This window comes from Hakea prostrata, chromosome 9 (genome assembly GCF_041222555.1).
Source record: "Hakea prostrata isolate BN-2017 chromosome 9, UWA_Hpros_2, whole genome shotgun sequence".
NCBI lineage: Eukaryota > Viridiplantae > Streptophyta > Magnoliopsida > Proteales > Proteaceae > Hakea > Hakea prostrata.
The window spans coordinates 7,787,354-7,800,068 of NC_142608.1; the positions used below are offsets into that span (position 1 = coordinate 7,787,354).

Sequence of the window (12,715 nt, forward strand, 5' to 3'; positions counted from 1 at the left end):
CCCCATACATGCTTTTTGAAGATGTTTTGAAGACGGATCCCAGAAGATATATATCTATATTATATATTAACATCTCGTTGGTTTTGGATTTGTTACGGCTTCGAGTCTCTCGTTTTTGAGCAACTGATTCGAAGGTTTCGTCTTCGTAGGGTTCCAATGTTTCTATCTAGCATTTTATCAAACAAGCTCTTCGCGGTCTCTATATCCCCAATTTTGAAGTACCCATCAATGATCGCGTTCCAGCACACGACGTCAGATTCTTCAGGACCCTCATCAAGCATCAGGCGAGCCTTAAGAACACAGTCGAAGGATTCATACATCACAATCTCAGATTCATACATTTCTTTTTATATAATGCATTTTCCTTCAAGATCCATACGATTCACCATGGACTTGATCTCCGATGGCTCTATTTCATCTTTGATCTTGAAGAGGACGTTGTGTTCGATGATTAGTGCTGACATTGTCACCGGAGAAGTTGGAGATGATGACCGTAAAGCTTGAGACGTGGAGGTGTTAAAGTTGAACCTGAGAGAGTGAAGAAGGAGAAGAATGAGGTTTTTGTTAATAACTAAAGATTTCTAAATCCAAACTAACAAGAGCTAAAAAAGAAAAAGAAAAAAACAGCCGGAAACAGTCGGCGGTGGAGGATTCAAGCCAAAGAAGAGGGGTATGAAAAAAAGATTTCAGAGTAGCTTGGTTCGCATGGTTTCAAATGAACCGAATGTGGTTCGAGTTAGAAGCTAAAAAACCGGCATTGTTCCCACTTAGATTTAAGGAATGGTTGGTATTTAATCTAGCACTTAACTTTCAATCTTGAGCGTCAGCTGCTGGGAGCAGTGCCACGTAGGCACTGCCCCCAAGCAAAATCCCCTCTCACCGCCTCTCTCTTTTATTTTCCCTTCGTTTCTTTCTCCACTTCATTCCTCTTCGCACCTTTCTCTTTTTACGTATGTATACTGAAACAGTATCAATCGCTATCAAATTCCTTTTTTTTGGGGTCAAATGTAGGCTTAAATTAAATCTCCAGACAAACATTTTTAGAGACAATAAAAGAAGTAAAAAGGGGTAGGATGTACCACCAAGAACGACTAAGAGACAACTTAAAAGCTCCCTTTACACGAAAGTCATCTGCAAATCTATTTCGTGATGTAGTGATCTATGTAGATGTAAATGAAATAAACTAAAACAAACTAGGTAACCTAAGGATTTCACCAGAACTACTGCTAGCAGCCCAATCTAACGACATTGGAGTATTGAACACTTGTTAAGGGCCAGAATCCTAGATTTACTATCCGAAACAACTTGAATTCTATATTAGTCTTATCTAACAAAAACTCCAAATCTCTTTGCGCACGGCACAGACAACCTTCCCTTCAAAGTAGTGGTGCAGGCTCCCTACGAGTCTGTGATTTAAGATAATTTCGAAGCTTACCTATTCACTGGAAGGGTTTAATTTCAGTGCTGTGCATATGCTTCCAATGGTGGAGATTGAAATCTCGATCACTTTAGTGCAATACTGTTCTACCAACTGTTGAGATCGAAATCAAAATTCAGTCTGGACAGTTGTCAGCAGGTGCGAATTCTAAGTCTGCCCCACTCGGATTAGTTTATAGCTGCTCCTTTAGTCACGGAAGACGATTATTCTCCAGAAGACTTTTCTTCAAAGAAAGAAGACTTTTCTTTCTTTGAAGAAGAAAAATACATCTTTTGGCACTACTTCACATCTTTAATTTTGTCTTCTAAGTCATGGCAAGTCTTTCCTACAACCAGAATTTTCATTATCGCAGTGTAGACTGGAAAGGTGGAATCGTGGACTTATCTAGACTCTCTACGAAGAAAGAGGACCTGCGAAGAAGATGACAGCTGCACTGTTCTTCCCCACCAGTTATTTATTATGATATTTATTGCAACCAGTGAGTGGGTTGGCAGTGTAGACTGGAAAGGTAGAATCGTGAACTTACCTGGTCTCTCTACAAAGTAAGAGGATCTGCGAAGAAGGAGATGACAGCTTCATGTTCTTCCCCACCAGTTATTTATTATGATATTTATTGAAAACCAGCCAGTGGGTTGGCATGTGTTTCCAAAGCCTAGTGCTCAATTGGTGATCTCTCTCTTGACTTCTTGTTCAAATATCCACTTTGGTCAGTGGAGAAGTTAACGTTGGTGGTCATTATGAAGCCAACTTGACAAGAACTTATATTCTAGCTTCTTCACCAGTTGTACCAGAAAAATTCATTTTATCTCACAGCTAGCTTCTGCAGAGATAATGGATCCAAGAACTAGAGCATCGTTCTGCACCTTTGTTCTGTTTCTCTGCTTTTCTGTTTACAACCACATCTGTGTCCGAGCTGCAGGAACTAGAGCTGGAGTTCTGTCGGTGGGTGAATCTATTTCGGGAAATCAGACCATAATCTCCCAAAAAGGTGGGAACTTCGAATTGGGTTTCTTCAACCCAGGTAAGACTCAGAAGACTCAGAACTATTACGTTGGTATCTGGTACAAAAAGATAGCCGAGCAAACCATCGTTTGGGTAGCAAATAGGGATAAACCCCTCTCTGATAAGTATGCCTTCACAGCTGAAGCTTTTAGATGATGGGAATTTAGTCATTCTCGATCCATCCAAAACCATTGTATGGTCGACCAAATTGAGCTCCAAAACCTCGAATTCTGTAGAGGCAGCACTTCTCGATTCTGGAAATTTTGTTTTGAGAAATTCGTCAAATTCGTCAAATTCCTCTGTTTTATTTTGGCAGAGCTTTGATCACCCCACTAATACTTGGTTGCCTGGTGGGAAGCTTGGGCATGATAAACGCACCAATAAATCACAGCTCCTCACGTCATGGAAGAATTCAGAGAATCCTGCTACAGGTCTCTTCTCTCTTGAGCTAGATCCTGCTGGAACCAGTCAGTATTACATATTGTGGAATAAGTCTGTGAAGTACTGGACAAGTGGAACTTGGGATGGTCGTATTTTCAACTTAGTTCCTGAGATGAGAAGTAATTATATCTACGATTTCACTTATGTTTCAAACAAGAATGAAAGTTATTTCACTTATAGTCTGAAAGATCCCACTATTATCTCTAGATTTGTCATGCATGAGTCGGGGCAGATCAAACAGGTTAGTTGGCTTGATGCTGGTGGTTGGAATTTATTTTGGTCTCAACCGAGACAGCAATGTGAGGTTCATAATCTTTGTGGAGCTTTCGGAGCTTGTGATCAGCAAGCGTCGAATTTTTGTGGGTGTTTGAAAGATTTCAGTCCTCGTCATGCAACAGATTACACTAATCTTAATGACTGGTCTAGTGGATGCGTGAGAAATACCGAATTGCAGTGTGTAACTAATGGTGATGTAAATGGAAAGAAAGATGGGTTCTTGATGATAAGCAATGTATCATTGCCCATAAATCCTCAATCTTTGGCAGTGAAGAGTGCCCAAGACTGTGAATTGGCTTGCTTGAACAACTGTTCTTGTAATGCTTACGCATATAATGGAGAATGCTCAGTGTGGGTAGGAGATCTCATGAACATGGAGCAATTCTCAGATGGCAATCCTGGAGGAGTGAATCTATATCTCAAGCTTGCTGCCTCCGAACTTCTGAACTCGGCTTCTCAAGATAATAGAAAGGGATTGCCTACTGGTGTTATTGTGGGGGCTATTTCAGGGGTTGTAGCCCTCTTGGGTCTTGTGGTGGTGCTAATATGCACAAGACAGAGGAACTTCTTAGGACGTTCAAAAGCAGTGGAGGGTTCTTTGGTTTCATTTTCTTATAGAGATTTACAGAGTGCAACCAAGAACTTCTCCGAAAAGCTAGGAGGAGGAGGATTTGGTTATGTTTTCAAAGGAACATTGCCAGATTCTACTGTTGTAGCTGTGAAGAAGCTTGAAAGCATGGGACAAGGAGAAAAGCAGTTTCGAACTGAAGTGAGCACAATTGGGACCATTCAACATGTTAATCTTGTTCGCCTCCATGGCTTCTGCTCTGAAGGTACTAAAAGGTTGTTGGTCTATGACTTTATGCCAAAGGGCTCCTTAGATTTCCATATTTTTAATGAGTCGAGGGACTCTGATGTTTTAGACTGGAAAACAAGATATCAGATTGCAATTGGGACAGCTAGAGGATTAACTTATCTGCATGAGAAATGCAGAGAGAGAATCATACATTGTGACATCAAACCTGAGAACATTCTTTTGGATGCTGAATTCTGTCCCAAGGTGGCTGACTTTGGCCTAGCAAAGCTTGTTGGTCGGGAATTCAGTCGGGTTCTGACAACCATGAGGGGAACCAGAGGATACCTTGCACCAGAGTGGCTTTCGGGTGTGGCCATCACAGCTAAAGCTGATGTTTACAGTTATGGTATGATGCTATTTGAGATCATATCAGGGAGGAGAAACTCTGATCAACCTGATGGTGAGAGTGTTGGTTTCTTTCCATCTTGGGCAGCAAGAAAAATCAATGAAGATGGAGACATTGTTAGCCTTCTGGACAGCCGACTAGAAGGTAATGCTGATCTTGCAGAACTGACAAGAGCTTGTAAAGTTGCTTGTTGGTGTGTGCAAGATGAAGAAATTCATAGGCCATCAATGGGGCTGGTGGTTCAGATACTTGAGGGGGTAGTGGATGTTAGCCCACCTCCAATTCCCAGAACTCTTCAATCTCTCGCCGAGAACCATGAACACGTTGTTTTCTTTACTGAGCCTAATTCAGAGAAGAGTTCACAAGCACGGAGTGCCTCTTCTGGTACTCCCTCTCAGGCCAAGAGCACTCCATCATCCACAAGTTCCAAAGCATGAAATTCTAAAACTGGGAAGGACTTCTTAAGCTGTTACTTCATTTAGTCCAGAGAACAAAGTATTTCTGCAGTTTTACATAGAAGTGTATAACCATAGTCTCAGGCTCTCAGCTATTTCCTTTAGTTTTTATTCACCATCTCTCTATTTTCTTCACTTATAGGCTTTGCATTTTTCTTCTTTCTAATTCTCTGCTATGTCATTGGCCACAAATACTAGCTGGAAATATAATAAAATCAGTTTCCTTTTCGTTACCTCTTTTCAGGGCTTATTCTACACTCTCAACTGAATCAAAGTGAAGTTATTTCTGGTTGTTGATTGATATCTGATACATATTTCTGTTTAGAAACAAAATCACTTTGTTAATTGGACGATGATCTACTTAACACCAATGCAATGGTTTCTCAATGTAAAATTAAAAAAATCACATGTAAAGGGTTTAATTTAGCTGAGTCCATCTACTCACCCAAAAGGAGAAGATTGCATGAACAAGAGGGAAATCAACAATAATTCAAGAACAACAAAAGTGAAAGAAATCTAAACCCTCTAGGACACTTTCGTTCCTTTACAGAGTAAACCCCACTTGCATCAATGCTCAGAACAATCTATATGGCAATAAGGAAAGCTCCTCAAATGAACAAATCTAATAGGATGGCAATTGCTCATAAGAAGACAAAAATCCACCTTCAGGCGGTGATGTCCAAGATTAAAACAACAAGCTCAAAACAGCAATAATCATTAACTCAAAATCAATCGTCAAAGCAACCCAGAATTGGGAAATCATTGTTGGAAATATAATGATATCATGGGCAATCGTATAAGATAAATGAAGCATAATCATAAGTATGAAAACTTATCTTGTTTCGAATAGTATGAATGATCTCCTTGTTGAAAGCATTGTTGCATACATCCAGATGCACGAAAAGTGGCAGAGTTGAAATGTGCCGCTAGTGGCCAACACTTTCTTTAAGGTATTTAAACACCCCCAATAGTGCACACGGGTCAATAATGTGTTTTCACCCCCAAGATCAGTCAACCCCTCTTTCGTAGACAATGCACTCTGTAATTAATGGACTAAGGGATTCGTAAAGCTACAATCCATTTTCTATGACACTGTTGTGGATATGTAACCCGAGAGCCCCCTCGGGAGGAAACACACACCCACTCGGGTAAGTGTGTATCTCTCCTTTGGGAGGACTTGAAGAGCCCCCTCGGGAGGAAACACACACCCACTTGGCTAAGTGAGTATCTCCCCTTTGGGAGGACTTGAAGAGCCCCCTCGGGAGGAAACACACACCCACTCGGGTAAGTGTGTATCTCCCCTTCGGGAGGACTTGAAGAGCCCCCTTGGGAGGAAACAAACACCCACTCGGGTAAGTGTGTATCTCCCCTTTGGGAGGAGTTGAAGAACCCTCTCGGGAGGAAACACACACCCACTTGGGTAAGTGTGTAAGACCTTCCCTAAGGGATCTATCAATATTTGAGATAGGTTCGTGAAGTGAGAAGGCGTTCAATGATAAGTCCAAGAATAGCGTTGGAGACGACCAAGTCAAAAGGGTTAGTTAGAGATAACAACCCACCGTATCCACTCTGAAATGTGAGGAGGTGGATAATGGAATAACGGCTCTATTAGCCCGCTAAGGAAGGGAACGTGCTTCCTAAGGCAACTCGCCCACTCTTCAACTAAATGGACGAAATTAATGGAGACGCCACCTCCAGGTAACCTCTATATAACCTCTATCCTAAGATGAGAAAGGTAGGAGATTCAATTTACCATTATTCTTTACGCTTTGAGAATCCTCTCAAGGCCTTCTATTGTTGCCTAGACTAACTTGGGCGTCGGGGGCGGTTCCCCAACCAACACCAGGTCAGCCCGCTCTTATTTCCTTTGTGAGTGTAGGAATCTCAGATACTTGTATTCGGTAGGAGAAGTCTTCAAGAGTTCATCCAATTATCCGGTTCTCGAAGAAGGTCTAGATGCAATAGACACAATTTAAAGGAAACCAATGCTTCTCAAAAACGTTCACATAAGAGTGAGAGACACCACTAAACAATAACCGTGAAAAGTGCTAGGGGCATCAGAGGATAGTGTCCCATACCACCTCCGCCAATATCCCAAGCTAAGAGCACCCTAAATAGGTATTCCCTAATTCACAATCAAAACAATAGCAACATCCCACAAAGAAGTACAAGGTTCAAGTCAATATTCACAGTCCACAATCCAATTCAAGTCTATAATGCCTCAAGTTTAATCCATACATCAATATTATAAATTAACAATCATCTTGTATTATGTAATTTCTAAACACAATCATCATTCCTAAGTCTTATAATAGCAACATGTATATCAATATGAAATGTTCAAATTAAATAAGAAAGTGACAATGGTTGCAAGCAAACATCCCTCACCTTGCTATTGATTTGCAACTTTGAAAAGTAAATCAAAGAATATGTTCACGCTTAACCTAACTACTCAGATTATCCTTAGGCCTATTGATAGTAGGAATGAACTATGCAAGTTATGTAACTATGTTTTGTTTTAGTAATGAAGTTGTGCTTTTTTATGATTAAAAAAAAAAAGGAAAAAAAAAAAAACTAAGATACATTACCATTCAATAAGAAAAAAATAGAATCATTATCTTTACAACTATGTACAAAACATACAAATGAATCAAAGAAACAAGAAAAGAAACATTGGTCATCTTGAATTCCAAGAGAGAAAGAGAAAGCGAATATGAAATGAACCTTACAATTAAGATAGGTAGTGGAGTTTTTTATATGCACCCACTATTATTGGGGTGAAACTAGTGATCACCCATTATTATGCTCTAAATTATATGGTGTCCATTGTCGAAATTACAAGTTATTCACAGTTAAGATTTTCTATTGAGTGAGGGATAAAATGACCTAAATGCCCTTATTCTATTTAACTCATTTAAAATTTAAAATACAAATTATCTAAATACCCTTTAGGCAGTAAAAGGACATTCCCCCATTTTCACTCACTAAAAATGACCTAAATGCCTTTTATCTCCATTTTACACATTCAATGGGTGAAAGGAGAACTCTTCCTACCTTTTTTTTTTGTGGTATGCTCCTCTTCCTACCCCTTCACCCATCTCTATATTATCACCAGAGGTGGACCCAGGATGCAATAGGGGGGGGGGGGGGCGAAAAATGAAAGTCAGGTAATCTTCCCTTTGAAGAAACACTAATGTTTTTTTGCCACACATTGTGTGGTCCTTATAAGACCCATTTGGGGTCCCACCTCTAAATTATTTTATTAAATTAAATAATAGACCACATATATTTTGTGGGGCCCACACATATTTGAAAAAAGGGTAAATTATTGATAATGATATTTTTTTCCCAACATAATATAGGTAAAATTAAAGTAACAATATATAAAAAATATATACATATGATTTCAACCCTAAAAAATTAGATACAAACTAAAATTTTCTTTGGTAGGAGATGTAAACAAAAATTTTTTTTAGATAAGAGATGCAAATCAATGGTAGTTAGTTACCTACTAACTATAGATATTTTATTCAAAATACAAAATCAAATAACAAAAATTAAGAAGAAATAAAGAAACATAGAATATAAAATCAAATAAAAAGAATAACAAAAAAAAAAAGAGAAATGATAAATAAATTGAGAAAGAGAAAGAGACCTGATTGTGGAGTAGATTTTTTTCCAAATTTTCTTAACCCACGCTTATAGAAAGGGAAGAGAATAAATAGGAAGAAAAGAGGATAGAAGAGAGAGGAGATAGGAGAATAAATAGGAATTGAAGAATTAGTTTCTAATTAGAAATAACATTTTGATTTTTGAATACCTAATAAGATTTAAAAAAAAAATTTCATTTAAACCACGTTTATAGAAACATAAGAGAATAAATAGGAAGAAAAGATGAGAGAGAAGAAGAGGGAAAAATAAATAGGGATTGATGAATTATTTTTTTTTATTAGGAATGACATTTATACCTATCATTTTATCTTTAAAAATTGTTCTCAAATATGGAGGGGGGGCCAAATAGTAACATTTCACATGTGGGAAAAGAAAAACTGAAAAAATTAAAGGAATTAAGGGAAAATACATAAAATTTTAAAAAATCACGGTGGAATCATGGCCCCCCTCGGCCGGTTGGCCACTGATTGTCACACCTTTCAATGCCTTTCTTGAATAATAAGCATTCTTTGATAATAAAGGGCTTCATTGTTCATCACTTCTTCTCTAAGAAACTCTCAAAGTCAATATATGATCTCTTGCAAATCTATGTTTAGATAAATCAAGATTCACATCAAATCGTAATCCACCTCTTTTCCTCCAGCTCCAGAGAAACCCCATGAGCCCTTATCAAATATTTCCAAATTTTTTTGTCCCTCCCCTTTGGTACGACTTAATTGGCATCTCATCAGATATTCCCAAAGCTCATATGCTACGTCCCAGTATCTTACCATCCCAAATCCTTTCTTTTTAATCAGCCATAGGCCGACAACGGATCCAGATGTTTAACAATCAATCGTTGCTTTCAAGTAATCCTTTTAAGTGGAAGGAACCTAAAACAAATCGATTTTTAAATGTATATGAATCAAAGCGTTTCAAACTAAATCGGGTTCGTGCGTTTACTAAACCCCAAATCCCAAATCTCATCATCTTATTCCTAAGACTTGAACCCCATATCCAGCTGATCTCTCGCCTAAAATGTTGGAAGGAAACACCAGAACAAGAAAAGACACCGAGCACAAAACCACGAGCCCCCCCGACCGGGACGAGAGCCCGCAAGAAAGGTAGAGGGGCGGGCCGGGCAGCCGCCCCCGAGGCAAGCGGATAATGAACATAGTGATGCTCATGCAAAAGCACACAAGATTATACCGAGGATGGTTTCTACCGGAGGGGATGTCTCCGCTTTATATTGTAAGTGTTACCTTTATGTAATTGGTAAGTTAGCCCGACAAGGGCTATTGTTTTCCTAGGATCATGCTTCCTGTCGTTGGTCCCATTCAATCACCGAGTTGACCTCATATCAAGGATGATGCAATATGTGGCGATGTTACGCTGGTCATGGATGATTGGCACCTTTCCGATTAACTAGCATGGGCCCCCCCCCGGCCCCGCCGGGAGAAATCTCCGACAAGCCCCCTATCCCGGACGGTTACATCCAGGGATAGCAAGGAAGATTAAAAAGGTGCAAGTCCTTATGGAAGGTGCAAGATGAATGGGATTGACCCAATCAAATTATTACCTTAAAAAGTGTTACCAAAAGGTGCAAGTCCTATGGAAGGCACAAGATAAATGAGATTGACTCGATCAAATTATTACCAAAAAGGGGCAAGTCCATGGAAGGTGCAAGATGAATGGGATTGACCCGATTCAAATTATTACCTAAAAAGGGTAAGTCCTATGGAAGGCGCAAGATGAATGGGATTGACCCGATTCAAATTATTACCAAAAAGGGCAAGTCCTAGGAAGGCGCAAGATGAATGGGATTGACCCGATTCAAATTATTACCTTAAAAAAGGTGTTACCAAAAATGTGCAAGTCCTTATGGAAGGTGCAAGATTCAAATTATTACCTAAAAGATGTTACCTTAAAAAAGGGTAAGTCCTTATGGAAGGCGCAAGATGAATGGGATTGACCCGATTCAAATTATTACTTTAAAAAGGTGTTACCAAAAAGGTGCAAGATGAATGGGATTGACCCGATTCAAATTATTGCCTTAAAGACGCTATAAACACGGCTGTTTTGGCACTACGTAATAAGCCCGCCCGTTTTGGGCTATCCGTTAGTAAGACTCCAAAAGTCCCGGGTGTAATGCCACTCCAAAGGCGACGCCACCGATCATCAAAATTCTCGATCTCAATGGTTACTCATCGAAACGTTTAGGAAATCCCAAATGGATTCATTCCGCCCTGCCTTATAGCGTAATAAGCTATCGACGCCTCTGCTCCGACGCCGCAGAACCGCAAATTCCCCGAAATTATGGATGGATCCGGTTGAAGACCACAAACCACAAGGCCGGGCCCTCAACGAGGCCGGGAACGGGAGTAGCCATCTTCCCGAACTAGAACAATCATTCTTGACTTGAAATAACCCGATATGCTCCTTCGGGCTCGTTTTTCCTTCGAATGGAGTAAAGGTAGGCATAAGTGAACGAGGAAGAGGTAAATTCATGCGGGAGCGGCGCGGACAATATACCGGATCCGACCGAGCCCTCTCGTATCCGGGACGATGAGTCCTACAAGAAAGGTTAGATGCGGGTCGGCTGGTGTCGGGCGGCGCCTCCGATGGCAAAGTCGATAATGACGAGTGAGGTCTCGTGCAAAAGCTACACAAGATTATACTCAGAGTGTATTGGTTTCTTATCGGAGGGGTATGTCTCTGCTTTTATATTATAAGTGTTACCTTTTATGTATTTGGTAAGTTAGTCCGACAAGGGCTATTGAGAAGCGGGGCCCAAAACCGAGGAAACAAGGAGATGCAAATGTGGGAGACGGGTAAGGACGGCCGATAACAGCATGGGAGCCATCGGAAAGGGGGAGAAATCGACACAATTGTTAATCATCTAGTGATGAATGCTTTGTTATTTTTCACAGATTTAGAGCATTCTCGAGCTCTTTTTTGTCATAATTCAAATGTGGAAATCGCCGTGAAATCACCATTTTTTCTCCTCCAAAACCCTTTAATGATAATTTTTTTTTCATTGGTCCCTTCCTTTCCGCCAAACCGAGTCCCCATGACGCCTAAACTCGGTAGAATCACTCAAGGCAACGGTGAAACAATCCATTCAGCCCGTTGTAAATGAGTTAAATGGGAGTAATGACATTTAGATCATTTAGTGAGTTAAATTGGAGGCAATAATGTTATTTTACTGTCCAAAGGGTATTTGGATAATTTGTATTTCAAATTTTAAATGAGTTTAACTGAAAATAAAGGTATTTAACTCATTTTATCCATTACTTGATAGAAAATTTTAAGTGTTGGTAACTAGTAACTTTTAATTTTAATAGTGAGTATTCTGTAATTGAAAGCATAATAGTGGATGATCACTAGTTTTACCCTAATAATTAGTAGGTGTCATGTAAAAAAAAAAAAAAAAAAAAAAAAAAAATCGCATTTGGGTCACTAAATGACCTAAATGCCTTTTTTTTGGGTCAAAAGTTCAATACTTCATTCATAAGCTTGAAAGAAAATATAGACAAAAACACCAAACAAAAGAAAAAAATACAAAAGATAAATGCATGAAATCACAAGGTTTGATCCGAACCAGGGAGTGAAAATTAACCAAGTTGTCTTACATGCAATAGACAGGATCATCCGAGCTAAGGGATGGGTCGAGCCCAATAAGCCCTTAGAATATTGGTTGTAACAACCACAATACCAGTAAAGCACAATGGATATGATATACATATCCACCACTAATGCCTGCGGAGACACACCACAAAGGCGGACACCGACATAGTCATAGACACACCACAAGGGCGGAGATACAACATGCCTCAAGGGCGGAGGAGACAAAACATGCCTCAAGGGCGGAGACAAAACACGCCACAAGGGCGGAAACTCGGTTGTTGTAGCAAAGAGCGTTGGATCTCGGTTCTGAACTGCCATATGTAGAAGCCGTAAACATGGATACCACCAGCAGCAATAGACGACCAAAATTTGGCATAAAAACACCAGATGCCTTTATTTCCTTTTAGAAAGGCTTTATTGTTTGCAAGTGAAATGTACACGTGTGTACATCTTTCCTTGTGGTGATGCTCCATTTGTTTCAGAGTGCAATGTAGTTTGTCCAAGTAAAACCATGGGGGAAGAATATATCTTGCAGGAAAAGTGTGGGAGATGTTTACATACGAAAAGAGTACTAATATTTTATCTGAAGGAGGTTTTCCTTCTCTGTGCTTTTTACCTGAAAC

General features: G+C 39.7%; 1 protein-coding gene across 1 annotated transcript; it reads left to right on the forward strand.

Moving 5' to 3' along the window:
• The first annotated feature begins 1,803 nt into the window (after positions 1 to 1,803).
• LOC149004437 (G-type lectin S-receptor-like serine/threonine-protein kinase At2g19130) lies at positions 1,804 to 5,107 on the forward strand. The gene is given in 2 exon segments (XM_089169461.1): positions 1,804 to 2,572; positions 2,574 to 5,107. Coding segments are annotated over 2 exon segments (2,526 nt in total). The 5' UTR covers positions 1,804 to 2,269; the 3' UTR covers positions 4,797 to 5,107.
• Positions 5,108 to 12,715: the final 7,608 nt, after the last annotated feature.